At 50.2% G+C, this 17,765-nt stretch overlaps 1 protein-coding gene across 1 annotated transcript; it reads right to left on the bottom strand.

The window, feature by feature from the left end:
• Nucleotides 1–4,949: 4,949 nt before the first annotated feature.
• LOC308480203 (BPTI/Kunitz domain-containing protein-like) lies at nt 4,950–14,284 on the bottom strand. Its single transcript, XM_081011650.1, has 6 exons — nt 14,133–14,284; nt 11,046–11,222; nt 10,015–10,155; nt 8,944–9,111; nt 7,552–8,330; nt 4,950–7,309 (listed from the first exon to the last, which is right to left on the bottom strand). Exons 1-5 carry the CDS (start codon nt 14,215–14,217, stop codon nt 8,320–8,322), a joined length of 582 nt encoding a protein of 193 aa, XP_080867776.1. The 5' UTR covers nt 14,218–14,284; the 3' UTR covers nt 4,950–7,309; nt 7,552–8,319.
• Between the last annotated feature and the right edge of the window lie 3,481 nt (nt 14,285–17,765).

Genomic DNA, 17,765 nt, shown 5'->3' on the forward strand with positions numbered 1-17,765 from the left:
CCAACAAAATATTAAAATACAGTAATGCATCAAACATTAAAAGTTTCCCTAAACAGGGCTGCCCTCAGATGTCTTCTAAAAGTCTGGTAGTTGTTTATCTCTTTGACATCTGATGGGAGGGTGTTCCACAGGGTGGGTGCCACTACAAATAAGGCCCTCTGCCTGGCTCCCTGTAACTTCACTTCTCGCAGGGAGGGAACTGCCAGAAGGCCCTCAATGCTGGACCTCAGTGTCCAGGCTGCACGATGGGGGTGGAGACGCTCCTTCAGAGATACTGGGCTGCGGCCATTTAGGGCTTTCAAGGTCAGCACCAACACTTTGAATTGTGCTCAGAAACATACTGGGAGCCAATGTAGGTCTTTCAAGACTGGTGTTATGTGGTCTCGGCGGCCGCTCCCAGTCCCCGGTCTAGCTGCCGCATTCTGGATTAATTGTAGTTTCCGGGTCACCTTCAAAGGTAGCCCCGCATAGAGCACATTGCAGTAGTCATGTTTAATCACAGTCTCCTTTTTTGTGATTTTAACACATTGGTTTGGGTTCTGCCCTCGGGAGCAGCAGAAAGAAAGCCTGCTCCATTTTCCATGCGACAGCCTTTCAGGTATATGAAGATGGCTATTCTATCTCCTTTCAGCCTCTTCTTTTCCAGGCTAAACATGCCCAGCTGCTTCTGGGGCTGCAGTGATATAGAAATTTAATTGATGATAATGATAAGACTGGAGGGTAAGGCCCACTGCCAGCAATGCTGGGCGTTGTGTTGCAGTTGTTTTATGATAAGGAAGCTCAGTTTAACAAGCCAAGCGTTCAGCCAGAGGTTTCACCTCACTGGCCCCCTGTAACAGCAGAGGAGGTAGAGAATTTGATCGCACAGCTGAAGAACAACAAGGCCCCTGGCATAGATTATATTCCCACAGAAATTTTGAAGAACAACATTGGTTGGTGGGCCCCCCTGCTGGCAACAATATTCTCCCACATTGATTCAACAGGCCTATTTCCCGAAGGGTGGGCCAAGGCGATAATCATCCCAATTTATAAAAAGGGCCCCACATCAGACCCGGCGAGTAAAAGACCTATTAGTCTTTTACCTGTACTTAGCAAATTATATGCAAAACACCTCTATATCAAATTAACCAGTTGGATGGACACTGAGGCTATCTTGGCGGAGGAGCAAGCTGGATTTAGGCAAGGCAGATCTTCCATAGATCACTGTTTTGTCTTAGCACATCTTATCGATAAACTGTAAACTGCGGAAATCCTTATATGGTCTCAAGCAGAGTGCCAGGTGTTGGAACACAAAACTCACTGAGACATTGCTTTCTCTAGGTTTTCACCAGGGCAAAGCTGATCCATGTGTGTTTGTCAAGGAGGAGGGGCAAAACAAACTGTATTGTTTATGTTTTGTTGTTGATCTTCTGATGTTTTGGAAGAATCAGGCTTTGTACCAAAGCACCCTAGCTCAGCTGAAGGAGCACTTTGACATGAAGGATCTTGGTGAGGTATCCAACTATCTTTGTCTGCAGGTAGAGAGGGACCAAGCAGGTAATTTTCTGGTACACCAAACACAGAAAATTGCTGATGTATTAACCAGGTTGAATTTGGTTGATGCAAACCCAGCAGACACACCGATGGTGACAGGTTACCAGGTAGATAGTACTGCTGAAGCGTTTTCTGACACAACGCTGTACAGATGCATTCTAGGCAAGTTGAATTTCATTGCCAGATGCTCAAGACCTGACATAGCTGTAAGCTGTAACCTGCTTAGCAGACATGCCAACAATCCTACTGTTCAGGATTGGAAAGCTCTGAAGCGCATAGCCCGCTATTTGAAAGGGACTTTGCACTACAGGCTGAAGTTCACCAGTCAGAAGACTGGAGGTCTTGAAATCTTTGCAGATGCAAGTTTTGGAAGTGACACCACGGATGGTACAAGCACTTCTGGAGTATGCTACATGTACAATCACTGTCTGTTTGACTGGTTGTGCAAAAAGCAGACGACAGTGAGCCTAAGTTCCTGTGAAGCAGAACTCAATGCTCTGTCATTTTCACCCATGGATTGTGAATGGTTGATGCAACTGTTTAAGGACATCAGAGTTTCTGTGAAATGTCCTATACAAGTATATCAAGACAATAGATCCTGTTTGGCTTTGCTGAACTCAGAGAGTTGCAAACAAAGAACCAAGTACTTGCAGATTAAGCTACATCGTGCAAGAGAGTGTATTCAGAAAGGACTCATTCAGGTGTCCTACATGCCAGGAAATGAAATTCCTGCTGATCTGTTGTCTAAGGTTGTTAACAGAGAACAACTTAAGGTTTATGTACAGAGGTTGCAATTGGGTTAAACCACAGGTACTACAGGTTACACGGAAAGGGGGAGGATGTTAGGATATTTCCGTTCCACCTTAAAAGGGAGCAGGCTTTGTGAGTCACAGAGTCTGCGTATTTCCTGTTCACAGGAAGTTTATGTTGTGTCTATGCTTTCGTTTCTCTCTCTGTGTCTGAGACACTGAAGCTGGCAGTCATGTTTTCTTTGTTCTGACCAATGCTGAATAAACTTGTAAATAATGCTCTCCTGCGTGCATCTTTCGCTGTGCATTATCTGCCGATAGAGCGTGCATCAGCTCTGGAATGTGGCAAGCTATTTCTGGAAGCTCGTGTCGTTAATTGAATGATACTGCGTGTCTACGGGAGATCGATGGACGTCCGGAGGCGGCTTGGGGGCCATGATGGACTTTGTCTCCCTGGCAGTATCCCGACAAGATCTTCCATAGATCACTGTTTTGTCTTAGCACATCTTATCGATAAATACGCCAAGAAAACCCCTGGGGTCTTATATGCAGCCTTCATTGATTTGAAGGCCACTTTTGATTCAATTTCACAAGTAAGACTCTGGGCCAAACTGAATACATCCAGTATAGATAAAAGATTATTATTTTTGATTAATGGCCTATGAAATATACTCGGAGTCAAGAGTGGATTTCATGCTCTTTATTCTGCTCATAGTGGTGAGGAGGAATGAAAGTTTCCCCAAAATATCTGCTTTATATACATTATTTACACAATGGGCCCCACGTGATTGGCTAATTCTGGGATTCACCTATAAGCCAATCAGGTTGCTGATTCCCTTCCACCTGGAGCTGGATTGGGTGACTCCTGTGGACCAATCATACCTCTTCATTGTTCTAGGACCAATCAGACTGCTGCATTTTGGATCCTTTTCAACTCAGTACATAACAGCCTATATGAAGATACTGTGTGCTGTGTTGCAGTTGAGCAGAGAAGCAGGTGGAAAAAGCTCTTGGGCACCTCATCCCACTTGGTCCCAGATGGAGCCTCCTGCTCCCTTCTTTTCCGACTCCTGCTGGACATAGTTAATGGGGCAAGTGCTCCTCCCTGTATCTGAAGGCATCTCCCAGAGAAGGAGCTGTAGACAGAGAGGGAGGCGGAATTCCCGGCTCCTGTCGTGGGGGGCAGAGGAGATGGGACAGCAGCTTAAGGAAGCCCTCGCCACCCCCTGCTTCCAGATTCCTCCCCAGTGGCCTGCCCAACCCCAACAGAGATTCCTCCATCCCTCTGGAGGCCTCTTCTGGACCATCATTCTGACTCAGCCAACCCTTTGGAGCATTGTGCAGCAGGTAACCACCAGGGGGCAGCACTGTAAAGCTACTCTTCTGAAAGACCTTCATTGGCTCCCAGTACATTTTCAAGCACAATTCAACGTGTTGGTGCTGACCTTGAAAGCCCCAAATGGCCCCAGTCCTGTATACCTAAAGGAGCATCTCCACCCCCATCGTTCTGCCTGGACACTGAGGTCCAGCACCGAGGGCCTTCTGGCGGTTCCCTCATTGCGAGAAGTCAAGTTACAGGGAACCAGGCTGAGGGCCTTCTCAGTAGTGGCACCTGCCCTGTGGAACACCCTCCCACCAGATGTCAAAGAGAAAAGCAACTACCAGACTTTTAGAAGACATCTGAAGGCAGCCCTGTTTAGGGAGGTTTTTAATGTGTGATGTTTTATTCTGTTTTTAATCTTTTGGGAGCCGCCCTGAGTGGCTGGGGAAACCCAGCCAGATGGAAAGGTATAAATAATATTAGATGATGATGATGATGATGATGATGATGATGACTTGCTTTCTTTTTTCCCCTTTTACCAATGACCAAAGTAGCCTTTTCTGACGCTGTCTGTAGTGGCCATTTCAAAAACAGCCTGCTTGCATTCTTCTAAACCCATCAGTTGCTGCTACCGTATTTTTCTGTGTATAAGACTAGGTTCCCCCCCTAAAAATAATGTCAAAAATTAGGGGGCGTCTTATACTCTGGGCCATCTCCCCCCATTAAATCTGAGTCCTCCAAAATAGGGGGTGTCTTATACATGGGGGCATCTTATAGACGGAAAAATACAGTAAGTGTCGTAAATCTATACCTGGGGGAGCAGGACCCCATACTTCAAACACCTCTCACCTTTCCTGGCAGATACCAGACCCTTTGCTTTGGTGCTGCAGGATCTGATGAATCTGTCAATCGTCTGTCTGTTCAGTTGATGATGTATTGGCCAAAGCAGGCCTTTGCTTCTCACGGCTCCTGCTGACTGAGTTTTGCCATTCATCAAAATCGGATTTACATTAAGAGCAAAACTGAAACCACACCTGCGTGGCATCCCTGGGTCTGACACACCAGCAGCCACACCGTGGTCATTCCAGCAGCCGTGGGTCCCTCTCCTCCATATTTGCCCCTCCTCCATGAAAAGACCCCCAGAGAAGCACGGCCGGCTCTTCCACTACATATAAGGAGTTCAATCCCTGCAGCCATGGAAAAGTGGGAGAATCTGATTGGTTTTATTTAAGATAGGTACACATCACCCAAGGCAGCTCTCTCTCTCTCTCTCTCTCTCTCTCTCTCTCTCTCTCTCTCTCTCCCCACCCACCCCATTACAATACCAGCAATATAAAAGCACCATATTTATTTCATAATTTATTTTTTATAAAGCTTGAGTGTAGAAACCCCCCCTTCAAAAATACAATTCTCCAATCCCCCCAAAGACAATGTTACAATGATATGATAAAATCACACTGTTAAGCGAAACAATTCTGAACAAAGATTCCAATAAGGTTAAGCAAGAGAAGGAGGGACAAGGAGAGCAACTGGGGCAGAGGCCCCCCCCCCCAGGAACCTCTTGAGGTGTGTGAGGGTCTCCAGACTGAGGGATGGAGCCACCCAGGGAGCACCCAGAATGAAGCGCCTACCCCCTTCCCCAGCCCCCCTTGATCTGCCCCAAAACATGAAATCCCTGGACTCAGATAGGACCACAGTTGATCTGTGAGTGTATGAAGCCCCTCTGCCATTTAAGTCTTGGAGAAGGACTACTTGCAGAAAGTCCCAGGAACACCCCCAGGATGTTTTAAAAGCAGCAATTGTTTAGCTGCGACTCCTGCATTGCTGGGGGTTGGACTAGATGAACCTGGGGGTCCCTTCCGACTCTGCAATTCTGTGATCCCGCAAGAGCCGGCTGCTCCCAGTATTCCATGTGAAGCAGCTTCTCCTTCCCAGCAAGCTACTCCCCGGGGCTGCAGGGAGACAGCTGAGCTTCCGAGAATAAATAAATGAAAATACTGTTTGTTGCTTGCCTTGGCTGTTTTTATTAAATAACTTAAAGGTGCTTTATTGAGGCTTATTGCTTTCATATCCCTATGTAAACTGCTTTGCAAAGTTCACCTGGTGAATGGTATATAAATATCTTTTTAAAAAATAAAAATGAATGTCAGGAAATGGGAAAGGACAGCTCTCTGCCAGAGGCCCTGGAAGGAAGCTGAGAGACCAGGGGCCCCTTGCCCCCAGCTTAGGGTGCTGTCTATGCCCCTCCCCTTCAGCTCTGCCTCCCCCCCTTGCCCTCCCATGCATGGGGTGGGGGATTTCCACTGGAGAGGCAGCTGGGGAGGGTTGGGGTGAACCCCCCCTCTCTCCATGGACTGGGACCTTGGCAAAAATCCCCCCTCCCCATGCAGAGAGAGAGAGAAGGAATGAAGGAAGGAAGGAAGGAAGGAAGGAAGGAAGGGAAGGGAGAGACCACATTTAACTTCAGTCTCCTCCCATCCCTGGTATGTGGCTCCCAAGAGATTACCCCTGGTGGAATGTGGCCCTCAAAAGGTTCCTCAAAAGGAGGCTGGAGGGGACGCTGTCACTCTGTTCCTCTCTGCCTTCCTGTGTCCTCTTTGCTACCTCAGCATCCCCTACAAAGGTCGTGATTCAAGCCTTGCTTGCCTGCCAACACAACCTGACCCCTCTTCTCCACCCCTCACCTTTGTGGCTTTTTGTAGGGGTGCAGATATCCAGAGTGTGGGGGTCAGGTGGGATTGCTATGAGGAATTATGAAAAATGAAGCAAGCCATGGTGTCCGCGATGAAAGCATTGCGTTGACTGGGTTTGATTCATTGACAATCGTTTCTGATCGAATCCCAGAAGCCTCTCCATCTCTGCCATTTGCTTTCTCTACGCCTGACAGGCACGTATAAGCTTTCTAAATACACAGGCCAGTTGCTTCACCAGGCATCCTGGGCCATAAAGATAGTAGATGGCTTTGATGTACCTTTCCTTGGTTTTGTTAATCTTAGGGCCAGGAAATAGTATCACATGGAGGTGATAAACATGCCTAATTTTTCCTTGCCATCCTTCCTCTCCTGTTTATCGCTTGTTTATGACCTCCAGGGTTGCTGAATGCATTCCTTGTTTCCTATTTTATTTACTCTGGACTACTATGCATGCTCAAATTAGCTTTTTGTAATTTTAACTTTTACCTTTGTCCCCACGTGGGTTTTTTTGAAATGCTTAGAGGAAATCTGATTGGTTCTTACGAACACTGTGTAAAAAGTTCTTTCGTGAATAAAATGACCTGGGCCGAGGGGTGGAGAGGAATTATTATTTATTGGCACCTCCTCCCAGAGTCTTGCTTGTCAAGCCTCATGTGTATTCTATTAATCAGAGTCTAATCCTTCCTTGCTTTGGGAACACTACAGCTTTTTGGACCATGAAAGGGAAGCCCTGCATGGGCTGCTATACCTTCTCCTCGAACGCTGGCCACAGCAGTTGCTCTTCATTCACATTTGCAAAAGCGCTCCAGAAAGACCCCAACAAGGTGGAAGGTGCGCATAGGAAGGTGGCCAAGAGGGTCAAGGGAGGGGAAGCAAAGTCTTGTGAGAAATGGTTGAGGGAGTTGGGGATGCTTAGCCTGGAGAAGAGAAGACGGCGAGGTGAGATGAGAGCCATCTTCCAATATCTGCAGGGCTGTCCCATGGAAGAGGGACCAGGTTTGTTTCCTTTTTCTCTGGAGGAGGAGGAGGAGGAGGAGTTTGGATTTGATATCCCGCCTTTCACTCCCTTTAAGGAGTCTCAAAGCGGCTAACATTCTCCTTTCCCTTCCTCCCCCACAACAAACACTCTGTGAGGTGAGTGGGGCTGAGAGACTTCAGAGAAGTGTGACTAGCCAAGGTCACCCAGCAGCTGCATGTGGAGGAGCGGAGACGCGAACCCGGTTCCCCAGATTACGAGACTACCGCTCCACTACACCACACTGGTAGGACCTGAACCGATGGATCCAAGTTACAGGAAAGGAGAGTCTGTCTAAACATCAGGAAGAACTTTCTGGTGGCAAGAGCTGCTGGAGAGTGGAATGGACTCCCTTGGAAGGTGGTGGACTCCTTCACTGGAGGTTTTCAAGCAGAGGTTGGGAGGCCATCTCTCAGGGATGCTTGAGCTGTGATTCCTACATTTCATGGCGTTGGGCTAGATGACTCCTGGGTTCCTTCCAACTCTACCGTTCTATGATTCTATATGCCCTCCAGTTGAGTGTGCTTTTGTGGAAGAACAGGCTAGTGGTGGCAGGTGGGGAGAAGCACCCAGGAAGCACTCAGGTGAGGTGGCAGCAAGGAAGCCAGACCTCTCTTTCCTCTTCCTCCTCTTCCTCCTCTTCCTCCTCCTCCTCTGAGAGTTCATACCAGAGTTTCTGCAAGCGCCATTGGCTGCCTGGTTTCATCTGCCACATGCCAGCATGGACATTCATACGAAGAAGGGTGCAAGCTCTTGGAGAATGCAGACAGTCCTTTGCGCCCCACCGGGAGCAATGCCACGCCCCCTTGGGCGAAGCACACGTCAACCACCAGGAAGTTTCTCGCAGCAGCGGAGACATTTGTCATCACTTCACGGAAACATTGATTCATTCATACACCCGGATTGTCTGTGCAATGCGTGCGGAGGGGCCGTCTGTTCTGGCATGAGGCCATTGCAGGCTGGCCAGGTTGAGGGCCTTGGGCCAGGCAGTGGGTGAGCGAGGAAGACTTAGGAAGGCCCTGGAAAAAGAGGAAAGCATTGTCAGAACACTGTGCCATCGGCGGGGACTCCTTCCCGCCTAAGGCGGCTTCTACACTTTTGTGCCTTTGAGAAATGGCTTCTCGGCAGTCAACTGGAAGTGGATCATTCCCTTCCAGTCACTGCCAAGAGCTTTCTGTAACATACTCATTCTGTAACATACTGAGAATCAGTCCTGCATCCGTACGTTTACTCAAAGCTTCCTGCTTGTAGTTTCTGCTTTTTTATTTATTTTTTTATCGGTTTTATAAACTTTGTGCCAAATCAATTTATCCACATTTCTTAGCAATTCGACTTCCCATCCTTGCATTCTTGATGTTTATTCCTGAAATGCAAAACTTACACATTTCTTCATTTAGTTCATTCTTGCTAGCCTTCCATTGCTTACGCTGCAAGACCCTGCTTGCAATTTCATTTGCTATCATCCTTTTTTAAAAGAGGCCGAAAAGAATTTCCATTCTTCCGTACACTTGTCTTCATTTTGTTCTCGTATTTCCGCTGGCCATTTCCCCTCTTTTAACCTAGTCAAGCCTAGTCACCCTGGCTAGTAGCCATCGATAGCCCCCTTCCCTGCTGGGTCTCCAGCCTGCTCACCTGCTGGCTTGCACCTGGCCAGGCACTCCTTGCGCTTCTTGAATTTGTTCTCGTTGCCGAGGCAGCCGCTGTAGATGAACCTCTTGCAGTTTTGGTCACGCTCGTCGTAATACCAGCTCCGGAACTTGCCATGGCAGGGACCGTAATCCGGAGGCAGCTTGCAAATATCTGGGATGGCAAAGGGAGAGGAAGGAAGAGTGAGAGAGAAACAGACTTTAACTACATTCTCTGCGAAGATTCAGAAGGAGGACAGGGGTGGAGCAACTCCCCTGTGAAGAAAGGTCGAAACATCTGGGGCTATAATTCCTTGTGGGAGTTATAGCGACAGGACTATCCAGATTGTATAGAAATTTATTCGGCCTCGGTCCTGTATACCTGAAGGAGCGTCTCCACTCCCATAATTCAGCCCAGACACTGAGGTCCAGCTCCGAGGGCCTTCTGGCGGTTCCCTCGCTGCAAGAAGCCAAATTACAGGGAACCAGGCAGAGGGCCTTCTCGGTAGTGGTGCCCACCCTGTGGAACGCCCTCCCTTCAGATGTGAAGGAAATAAGTAGCTATCCTATCTTTAAAAGATATCTGAAGGCAGCCCTGTTCAGGGAAGTTTTTAACATTTAACGCTGTATTGTTTTTAATACTTGATTGGGAGCCGCCCAGAGTGGCTGGGGAAACTCATGACAGAATGTGGGGAGAAAACAGGTAGGTTTCTCCATCTCTCAGAATCCTAGAACCTGATGGGGTCATCCAGTCAAACTGGTGGAAGATTCAGGGCAGATTGAGGGAACTGAGTCTGTTTAGACTGGGAAACGAGGGTCATCTAGTCCAACTCCCTGCAATGCAGGAATCTTTTGCCCAATGTGGGGCTTGAACCCACAGCCCTGAGAATTAGTCTCACACTCCATGGAAAGCAGACCTTCTAGTGCTTGCTCCAGCTGCAGAAGCACCACTCTGCTCTCACAGCTGCCCAGCATTATTGAGAGCCCATGAGTAGCAGCTAAATCATCCCTGACAGAGGCCACTTCTCTGAAGGGTACCAGTAGCCCCCCACCTCCCCCAGCAACCTCTGGGTCTCACCTTTGACGGGCTCAGAGCAGCGCAATGCGCACCCATAAGAGCAGCACTTCTGATCCCCCGGGCAGTTTCCGTCATGAAGGCAGCTGGCCAAGCACTCCAGGGTGATGTTTCGAGGACTGGGGAGGCAGGAGCCAGGCTTTTCTGCAACACAGAGAGCAAAACAAGGGTTGTCGTTGGGCATGATGTGGGGGGGGGGGACCTTAGGCCACTGTTCTGCAACCCCTGATCATGAGTCTTCAACTTCAAGGAGCATTCCCAAAAGGGGCAGAATGGTGGGTGCAAGGAGGTGGGAAGGAGGTGGGGAGGTTTCATCAACGATAGAGAAAAGCCCTCCTAATATCTCTCAAGGATCCTGGTTGCTGGACACAGCTGTTCTTACAGAGGCCAGCCACGTGCCCCAATGGAGAAGCTTGCATGAAGGACATCAGAGCAAGACTGACTCTCTCCATCAACAGGGGAGGTCATGCATGGACCTTGTGGCTAGTAGCTTCATCCTCCCCATGAATTTGCTCAGTCCTTAAAGCCCTCCAAGTTGGTGGCTGTCAATTCCTTTTGCAGGAACAAATTCTATATTTCAGCTATTTGCTGTGTGCAAAAAACCCCTTCCCTTTGTCTGCCCTGAATCTCTCACCACTGACTCCATGAAGTTCTGGAGAAGAAGAAGAAGACAATCTCTGTCCACTTTCTCACACCCTGCAGAGTGTGTTTCACGCACACCTAGTGTGTTCCCTCGCCTCTTTTCCATCCCCCTCCATAAGGAAGGGCTTCTAGGAGGATGCTGAGTGATGGGTCCCCGTCAGGCCTGCCCCTCGACTCTGGGATGCTGGGATGAGTGGGGCAACCCTTTGAGCCACATCTATGCCTGACCACATCTACATGGCAGGTGAAGAAGTTCAGGACACCTGCTCCCCCCACCCAGGTCCCAAGCGCCCCCTGTGCTTCGAGATGCCTGGGTGGGTGGGTGTCTGTCAGTCAAGAGGGTCGGGGTCTTTTCCCACAGCTGGGCCCACCCCCCTCTCACCCCCACTCACCAGTCCCTCCACAGTGGCGCTGGCATTCTTCGATGGTGTAAAAGCGGTTGCGGTACCACGAGCAGCCTCTGTAGGTGAAGGGCTCGCAGGCCTTGGAGGTGGAGTTGTAGAAGAAGCGTGGTTTGGGGTCGCCACACCGGTCAGAGTCCTTTGGAAATGTGCTGCACACGTCTGAAACTGTATTATTGATCTCTCTTAAGTCAACAGAATTTGTACAGTGCTTGACCGCAGCACAGCCTCCAAGCAGCTTACAAGGAAGACAAGAAATCTAGCTAGGGGAAAGAAAACCCTGGTCCAGCCTCCAATGGCATCTCTGGGTAGGGCTAGGAATCATTCCCTTGCCTGAAAACATGGAAAGCCACTGCCAATCAGTGGAGACAATCTTGAGCAATATGGACCAGTGGCTGACTCCTCTGTTTCTGCTTCCTCTGTTGCTAAGAGACACTCAAAGTCCATTGCTCTTCCCTGCCATATCTCCAGGGAGAGACCTTCAGGAATCCAATGATGGAGGAACTGGAGGTGACTGGCAACAGCGGCAGAGCATATGCCCACGCTGCCCAGGGCGGGCGAGTTCCCGAGGGGTTTGTGGTAGGTGTGTGGTACGGAGGGTGCCCTCCCAGGCGAGGGATAGCCACTCGGAGTCCGGAGCAGCGCTCACACCCTGCAGCCAGCAGCGGAGCAAGGTGCCCATAGAGGACAGTCAGTACCACCCACCCACGACCCCCAAGCCTCCCCCAAGCAGTCAAAACAAAGGGGGAAGCGGGGAATGCCACCAGCAAAACGGCGTAGCTCTGCCCCTTACCCTGGAGGGGTTGGGGTAGGTTTGGGAGTCATGGGTGGATGGCGTGCTGAATGTCATCCCCTCAGTGAGGGCACCTGGGGCAGTCCATCCCCACCGCCCCCCCTTCCTACACCCCTGACTGGATCTCTCAGGAGAGAAGAACAGAGAGACCCAGAGAGGGAGGAGGACTCTGAAGGGAAGAGTGAGGAGTTGGGACTAGGTCTGGGACAGGGCAGGAAAGCAGGAGAAGGCTTTAAGGTGGGGCATTGCATGATCAGGCTGTCTGACTAATGAGAGAGAGGGAGAGAGAGAGAGAGAGAGAGAGAGAGAGAAGCTCATTTTTTTTGGCCCCAGAGGCATGGAAAAATGGGAGGGGGCCACAGGTGAGAACAATAGGAAACTTGACATGTCTGTGCCAACCTGGAGGGCAGCCTCATGGCACCATTAGACAAGCAAGGATTTTCCACACACTCCACAGCCCACAGGAATGCAGGAGAACCAGTTGTAAGAATGCAAAAGTAGACACCTCCCGCCACCCAGAGCTGATTCAGGTGGCGGATACACAACGCTATTCCAGAATGTGTTGCCCCAGTATGGAAGTCTCCCTGCCCGCCGGAAGTTTTTCTAGGCATCATCATCACCCTTCTGAAAGGGCAGGCTCCAGGCATCTGTGAGTCATTTGTCTTTTGCTCCAAGGAGGCTGACATCATCTGTTACATCTGAACCTTGGGAGACGCATAGGATTTCAACACCTAACCACCCCCTAACCCAAGCCCCACTCCCTTTAGAGTATCAAAGGCCGTGTGATTCATTGCTTGGCTTCCTGAACCTTCCCTTTCCCCCACAAGACCCAACTTGCAGACACTCAGGCACAGGCTGCTTTGGAAGTCAGAGGGGGCTGGAGTCGGCTTCTCTCTTCCAGGACGCTGACACCCTTCAGAGCTTGCCAGGAGGTCCCACCATCATCTCCAGCACCTCCACCTTCCTCTGCCCAGAGATGGGCTGTATCTGGCATGGGAAAACCTCAGGTTGCTTTGTTTTTGCTAGAGCCTCAAGGTCCACTGACGGAAGCCAGAAGCACGGCAACAGCTGGGTGGCACCCTTAGGGAAGAACTTTCTAGCGGTAAGAGCTGTGGAGGGTTTCAAAGCAGAGGTTGGTTGGATGGCCGTCTGTTATAGATGCTTTAAATGTAATTTCTCCAATGCAGGGAGATGGACTAACGGACCCTGGAGGGCCCAGTCCAACAGTTCTATGATTCTTGTTAAATGCAGAGTCCAAGAATCTGCCTACAGCCCTCCTACACAAAACCCCACTTCTGGATGAGCCCCCAAACCTCTCTTGGGGCTCACCTCTGCTTGCCCCACTGTTCCCCTAGGAAAACCTGTGGTTTAGCACTGAATCGGGATGAATGGCAATGGGGTTTCTCATGGGTTGCCATTTGTTTGGATTCAGTGCTAAAGAGCTGAGCTTTCTAGGCACGACTTTCGGAAGTGTGGACAAGCCCTTCCTTTCAGCAGCTTAGAGGGTGAAGGTGGCGAAAGAGCCTTTGTTGTCCCCACCCTTATTTAAAGAGGGAAAGGACATCATAAACTTTTGCCATTGCCTGTCTAGTCAGCCATATATCTGCCTCATCTCTCTCCTGAGCCAGATTCTCCTCCACTCTGACCAGAATTTGGGGTTGGGCTTTGTCATTTGAGGACTACAGTCAAATTTCCCCTTTGAAGCTCCCGAATTTGAACCCTACCCTGCCCAAATCCCATCACACAGTTTCTTATGGTCAATGCACAGAAGTGAATTTCTACGGTGTAAATGAAGAGCCTTGTTGCTTGTTTGGACCAAGGGAGGCAGCTCACTGACCAGCTGCTGCCCATCACTGACCAACCTGAAACATTCAGGCAGGTAGATCTTCAAATTCAGGGCTTGTCCACCCAACCTGCAGAGTCCCAGCAAAACTTCTGGGCCTGTGCGTCTCAACTGGGTGTGTGGGAGGTTCTCTGAGCATGTGAGGGTGCTGTGGATCGCGAGAGTCACCTTCATGTCCAGGCTTCTTGGGGGTGTTGGGCAAAGGGCTGTGACTGGGGAGGCAGGTGGAATCCCTCAAATTCAGGCTAGGCTTAGCCCTGGCAGGTGGGCTCCACCCACCCTGGCATGCTATCACCAGTTAAGGCCATGCCCCTCATACAAGGAGCCCCAAGGGACACCTGGCCCAACCCCCTGCGATGTAGGAATCACAGCTCACCAAGCATGCTCCCCAACTCCCAAACCTCCCCAATTCTTCACCCCTCCAAGTAATACCCAAACTCACATGGGGCGGGCACCGACGGCAGCTGAGCCCAGAGGATGAGGACGGGACCCATCACAGAGAAGAAGGAGAACCTGGTGGACGTCATGGTGCTCCTGCTGGGAGGCAGCTCTGAATGGTGCTCAGGGCTATGATCAGCAGCCAGATATAGTCTTCCCTCCCCCCTCCCTCCCCCCTCCCCTGGGTTGGGCTGGGACTGAAGCTGGGTGGATCACAGCCAGTCACTGCTGCTGGCTCCTGGTCCAGATGGTTTTTTTCCAGTGACACTTACGGTAATTTCCAGGAACCAGTAAGCAAAATTTTGTTTGTTTGTGTGCTTCTATTTCGTAGGAAGCTGACGTGGGGCTCCGACATGGAGCAAGTTCCAGATGGATATTTTCTCTCTCTTCAAAATAAACATTGCAAGTCAAAGCATGCTTTCAAAGACGTGTGCTTCTAAAAAAAGTATAATTTCTCTCTGAAGTGGAACGATGGAATCCTGCCTGCTTGAAAAAGGCTTGAGCAGGAGCCCCCCCCTTGGATTCTCTGGAGGTTGGGTGGGGTGGGGCAGCTACTGTCCTGCCAGCAAGGTGTCCTCCTTGCCTTCTCTCCCTGACCCCCACCCCAAACACTCCCCATGGCCACTGTCTGTCTGGGGGAAGATCAGCCCCCAGCAGGGCACAAGGAGCAGGCTCCATCCTTCCTCGCTCACTTCTTCAGGCAGCACAGAGTTAAAGTATGGAACTCACTGCTACAGGGAACAGGGACCATCCCCAGACGGCTTTGAAAGACAAATTCATGGAAAAGATTACAGGTTCCTGGGTCACACACAGCCTCTCTTTCTTTTAGCTCATCAGCGCTCATAGAATCTTAGAGTTGTGGAGTTGGAGGAGACCCCAGGGGACATCTAGTCCACCCCCCAAAGGGCAGGAATCGCAGCTAAAGCATCCCTGGCAGATGGCCATCCAACCTGTCCTTGGAAACCTTCCGAGAAGGAGAGTTCGCCAGGGAGCCGTGTTCCACTCCTCTTGCCACGAACTGTTTGGAAAATCACCTCTGGTGTCAAATGTTTCCTTCACCTGACAGAATCCCAACCACCTTTCCGCTTGCAGCAAACTTCCTCTTGCGCCAGAGTTGCTACCAGCCAGCTCTTTCCCCTGGGGGCCTCACAGGCCAAGAGTGGGTCATCCACAAGCGCTTGGGAGCTATTTCTCAGCAGCAACAACAGCATTTGGACCCAGGGTCCTGGGGCTGTAACCATGACGCAAGTTGTGTGGCATTCGCTGGAGTCAACGGGAAGGTCAGCCTTCAGGGCTGGGGGATGCACCCAGCACGGCTCTTCTGAACAGCACCCTTTGTCCCAGAGAGCAGGGACCCGCACTGAAGACACCACTTGTTTGCTAAAAGCACTTGAGTAACTTCAAGATCCCTGGAATAGCTCAGCCGGTAGAGCGTGAGGCTCTTAATCTCAGGGTTGTGGGTTTGAACCCCACGTTGGGCAAAAGATTCCTGCATTGGAAGAGGTTGGACTAGATGATCCTTGTGGTCCCTTCCAACAGTACATGATTCCATGACCCATCAGGGAGACACCAGTTTACCCAGTGAGGTTTTTTCTACCCACCCAACTATTTTGTCTGTTTCCAGAGGCTAGGCATCTGGCTTTTGACCGCAACCATTCCTGCCATAGTAACTATTGTCGTCTTTAGGGCGGCACAGGACTCTCCAGCTTTCCCTTCACAAAGGTCCTTGTGTAATCTGGAGAAATGTCTGCCTGGCTCTGAAATGAATAAATTAAGGTCTTACATATATAATAAAGGTTCATAAATGTACCAAGCAAACACGTACATAGATGTATAGGCCACATGTCTGAGGCTGCACAGGAGAGCAGCCATGGAGCCATTTTGACTCCCAGGCTGACCAGGTGTTTTCTCTGCAAGGTCAAATGGAGGAGCCTCCCCATTGTCTTTTCCTTCATAAGGGTATTCTTAAGGGTATGTCTGTGTATGAATAGGTGAGCCTGTGACTTGGCTCAGGAACAAAGTATTTATCATTACAAAAGACTGGCCAGGCTCCCCAGGGTATCCAATCAAGTAAGCATTAAGAGGTAACCTGCCAGACAGGAGGTAAACAACACACTCAGATTTCTGTTGTAGACCGACCTTTTTGTGATGTAGGTATGATGTGTCTGCGGGTGGTCTTTGACTCCAAGGTGGGCAATTTAAAATGTCTATATAAGGATGGGCACACCTTGGTTCTGGGTCCTCCTCCTTCTGCGTGTGAGGGGAGGACCCTGTTGCAACAGTTCAATAAAGATCAGGCTTACGAGCTGCTTTGCTTCTCAATATTCTCTGGTTGGCCTCTGTTTTTCCTCCGACCGATGGAGAACCTACAAAGGACTCTATAAGGGCTCTTGTGTCCCCCCAGAAAGGAATAAGGGCAGATTTTTCGTTTATTACAGCTATGTGGCTTTCCCCGAGCTGAGCGTTGGAGATGTGGCAAGGACAATGCCTCTCTTAAGCATATGTTTGTACAGCGCCCCATGCCTTGACCCCCAACCTTGCCCCCCCTCTACAGACCAGAAGTGGGCTTATCTGGGAGAGAAGCTGCAAAGGGGAGGTGTTTCAAAGGCCCCTCTAGATTCCTCCATTGCTCCTCCATCCCTTGTGGGACACAAGCCCTACAACCTCCACCCGTTGAAGGAGGACGCAGCCACCGTGGCCTGGCCTGGGCAAAGTCCCAGGGTCCAGCAACAGAGGCCTGTGGGGACTGCCTTCCCTGCTGCCTTCTTTCCTCACGGCCCAGAGCTCCTGCCTAGCGGCATAACGGAGGTGAAAGAGGGTCATAGAATAACAGAAGTGTAGAGTTGGAAGGGACCCTGGGGGTCATCAAGTCCAACCCCCCTTGCAATGCCGGAATATGCAACTGGCGACCCCCTCCCCCTTGAGCTCAGGACCAACAGCATCTGAATCCCTCCGCTGCTGACTTTGGGGAAGAAGCCTCCGCCTGCTTGCTCTGAGGTGGCTCTGGGGAAATCCCCCTTCCAGCTCCTCCACCGTCTGACGGAATCCCTTTCCTCCTAAGGAGCACCTTTGGGGCCAAGAAGGACTAGTGGGGTGTCTGTGGCTTCTGTGTCATCATCACTCTTGACAAAGGCCCTGATTCACTGAGCAAAGCCCCGCAGAGCGGAGGGCGGAGCCCTTGGCCCCTCGGGGCTCTGGAGGAGTGAGTTTCCCTTCTGCCCCGCTTTGCAGTGATCTGGGCTGTGGTTTAGAGGAGGCCCCTTGAACCCTGCAGGGCCCACTTTTCCAGAACTGGGTTTGGCAGCGCAAGGTCTCTCAGCTCTCTGGGAGAGCTATCATTTCTCAACTCATTTCTATGCTCTTTGGAGAGATTTCCTTTCTTACGTACCAAATTCAGATATGCAAAACTCCCAGCAAATCACGAAACTGGGTTTCCATTATGCGTTTTGCTGCTTTTATTTTTCTGCAATTTGTGCCTTCTATTTACTTTTAAAAGAAAATAACCTTCACAGATTTGGGGTTGATGATTATCCACAAAACTCAAGGCGAGGCGAGGCAAAGGTTGGCAGCGGGAGCAGAGGCAGGAGATGGGGGGTTTGGTTGCTGGCAGTGCCCCCCAGCTTAGCAGGAATTTCTT

The sequence above is a fragment of the Podarcis pityusensis genome, assembly GCF_964106645.2.
Source record: "Podarcis pityusensis genome assembly, chromosome: 6".
Taxonomy (NCBI): Eukaryota; Metazoa; Chordata; class Lepidosauria; order Squamata; family Lacertidae; genus Podarcis; species Podarcis pityusensis.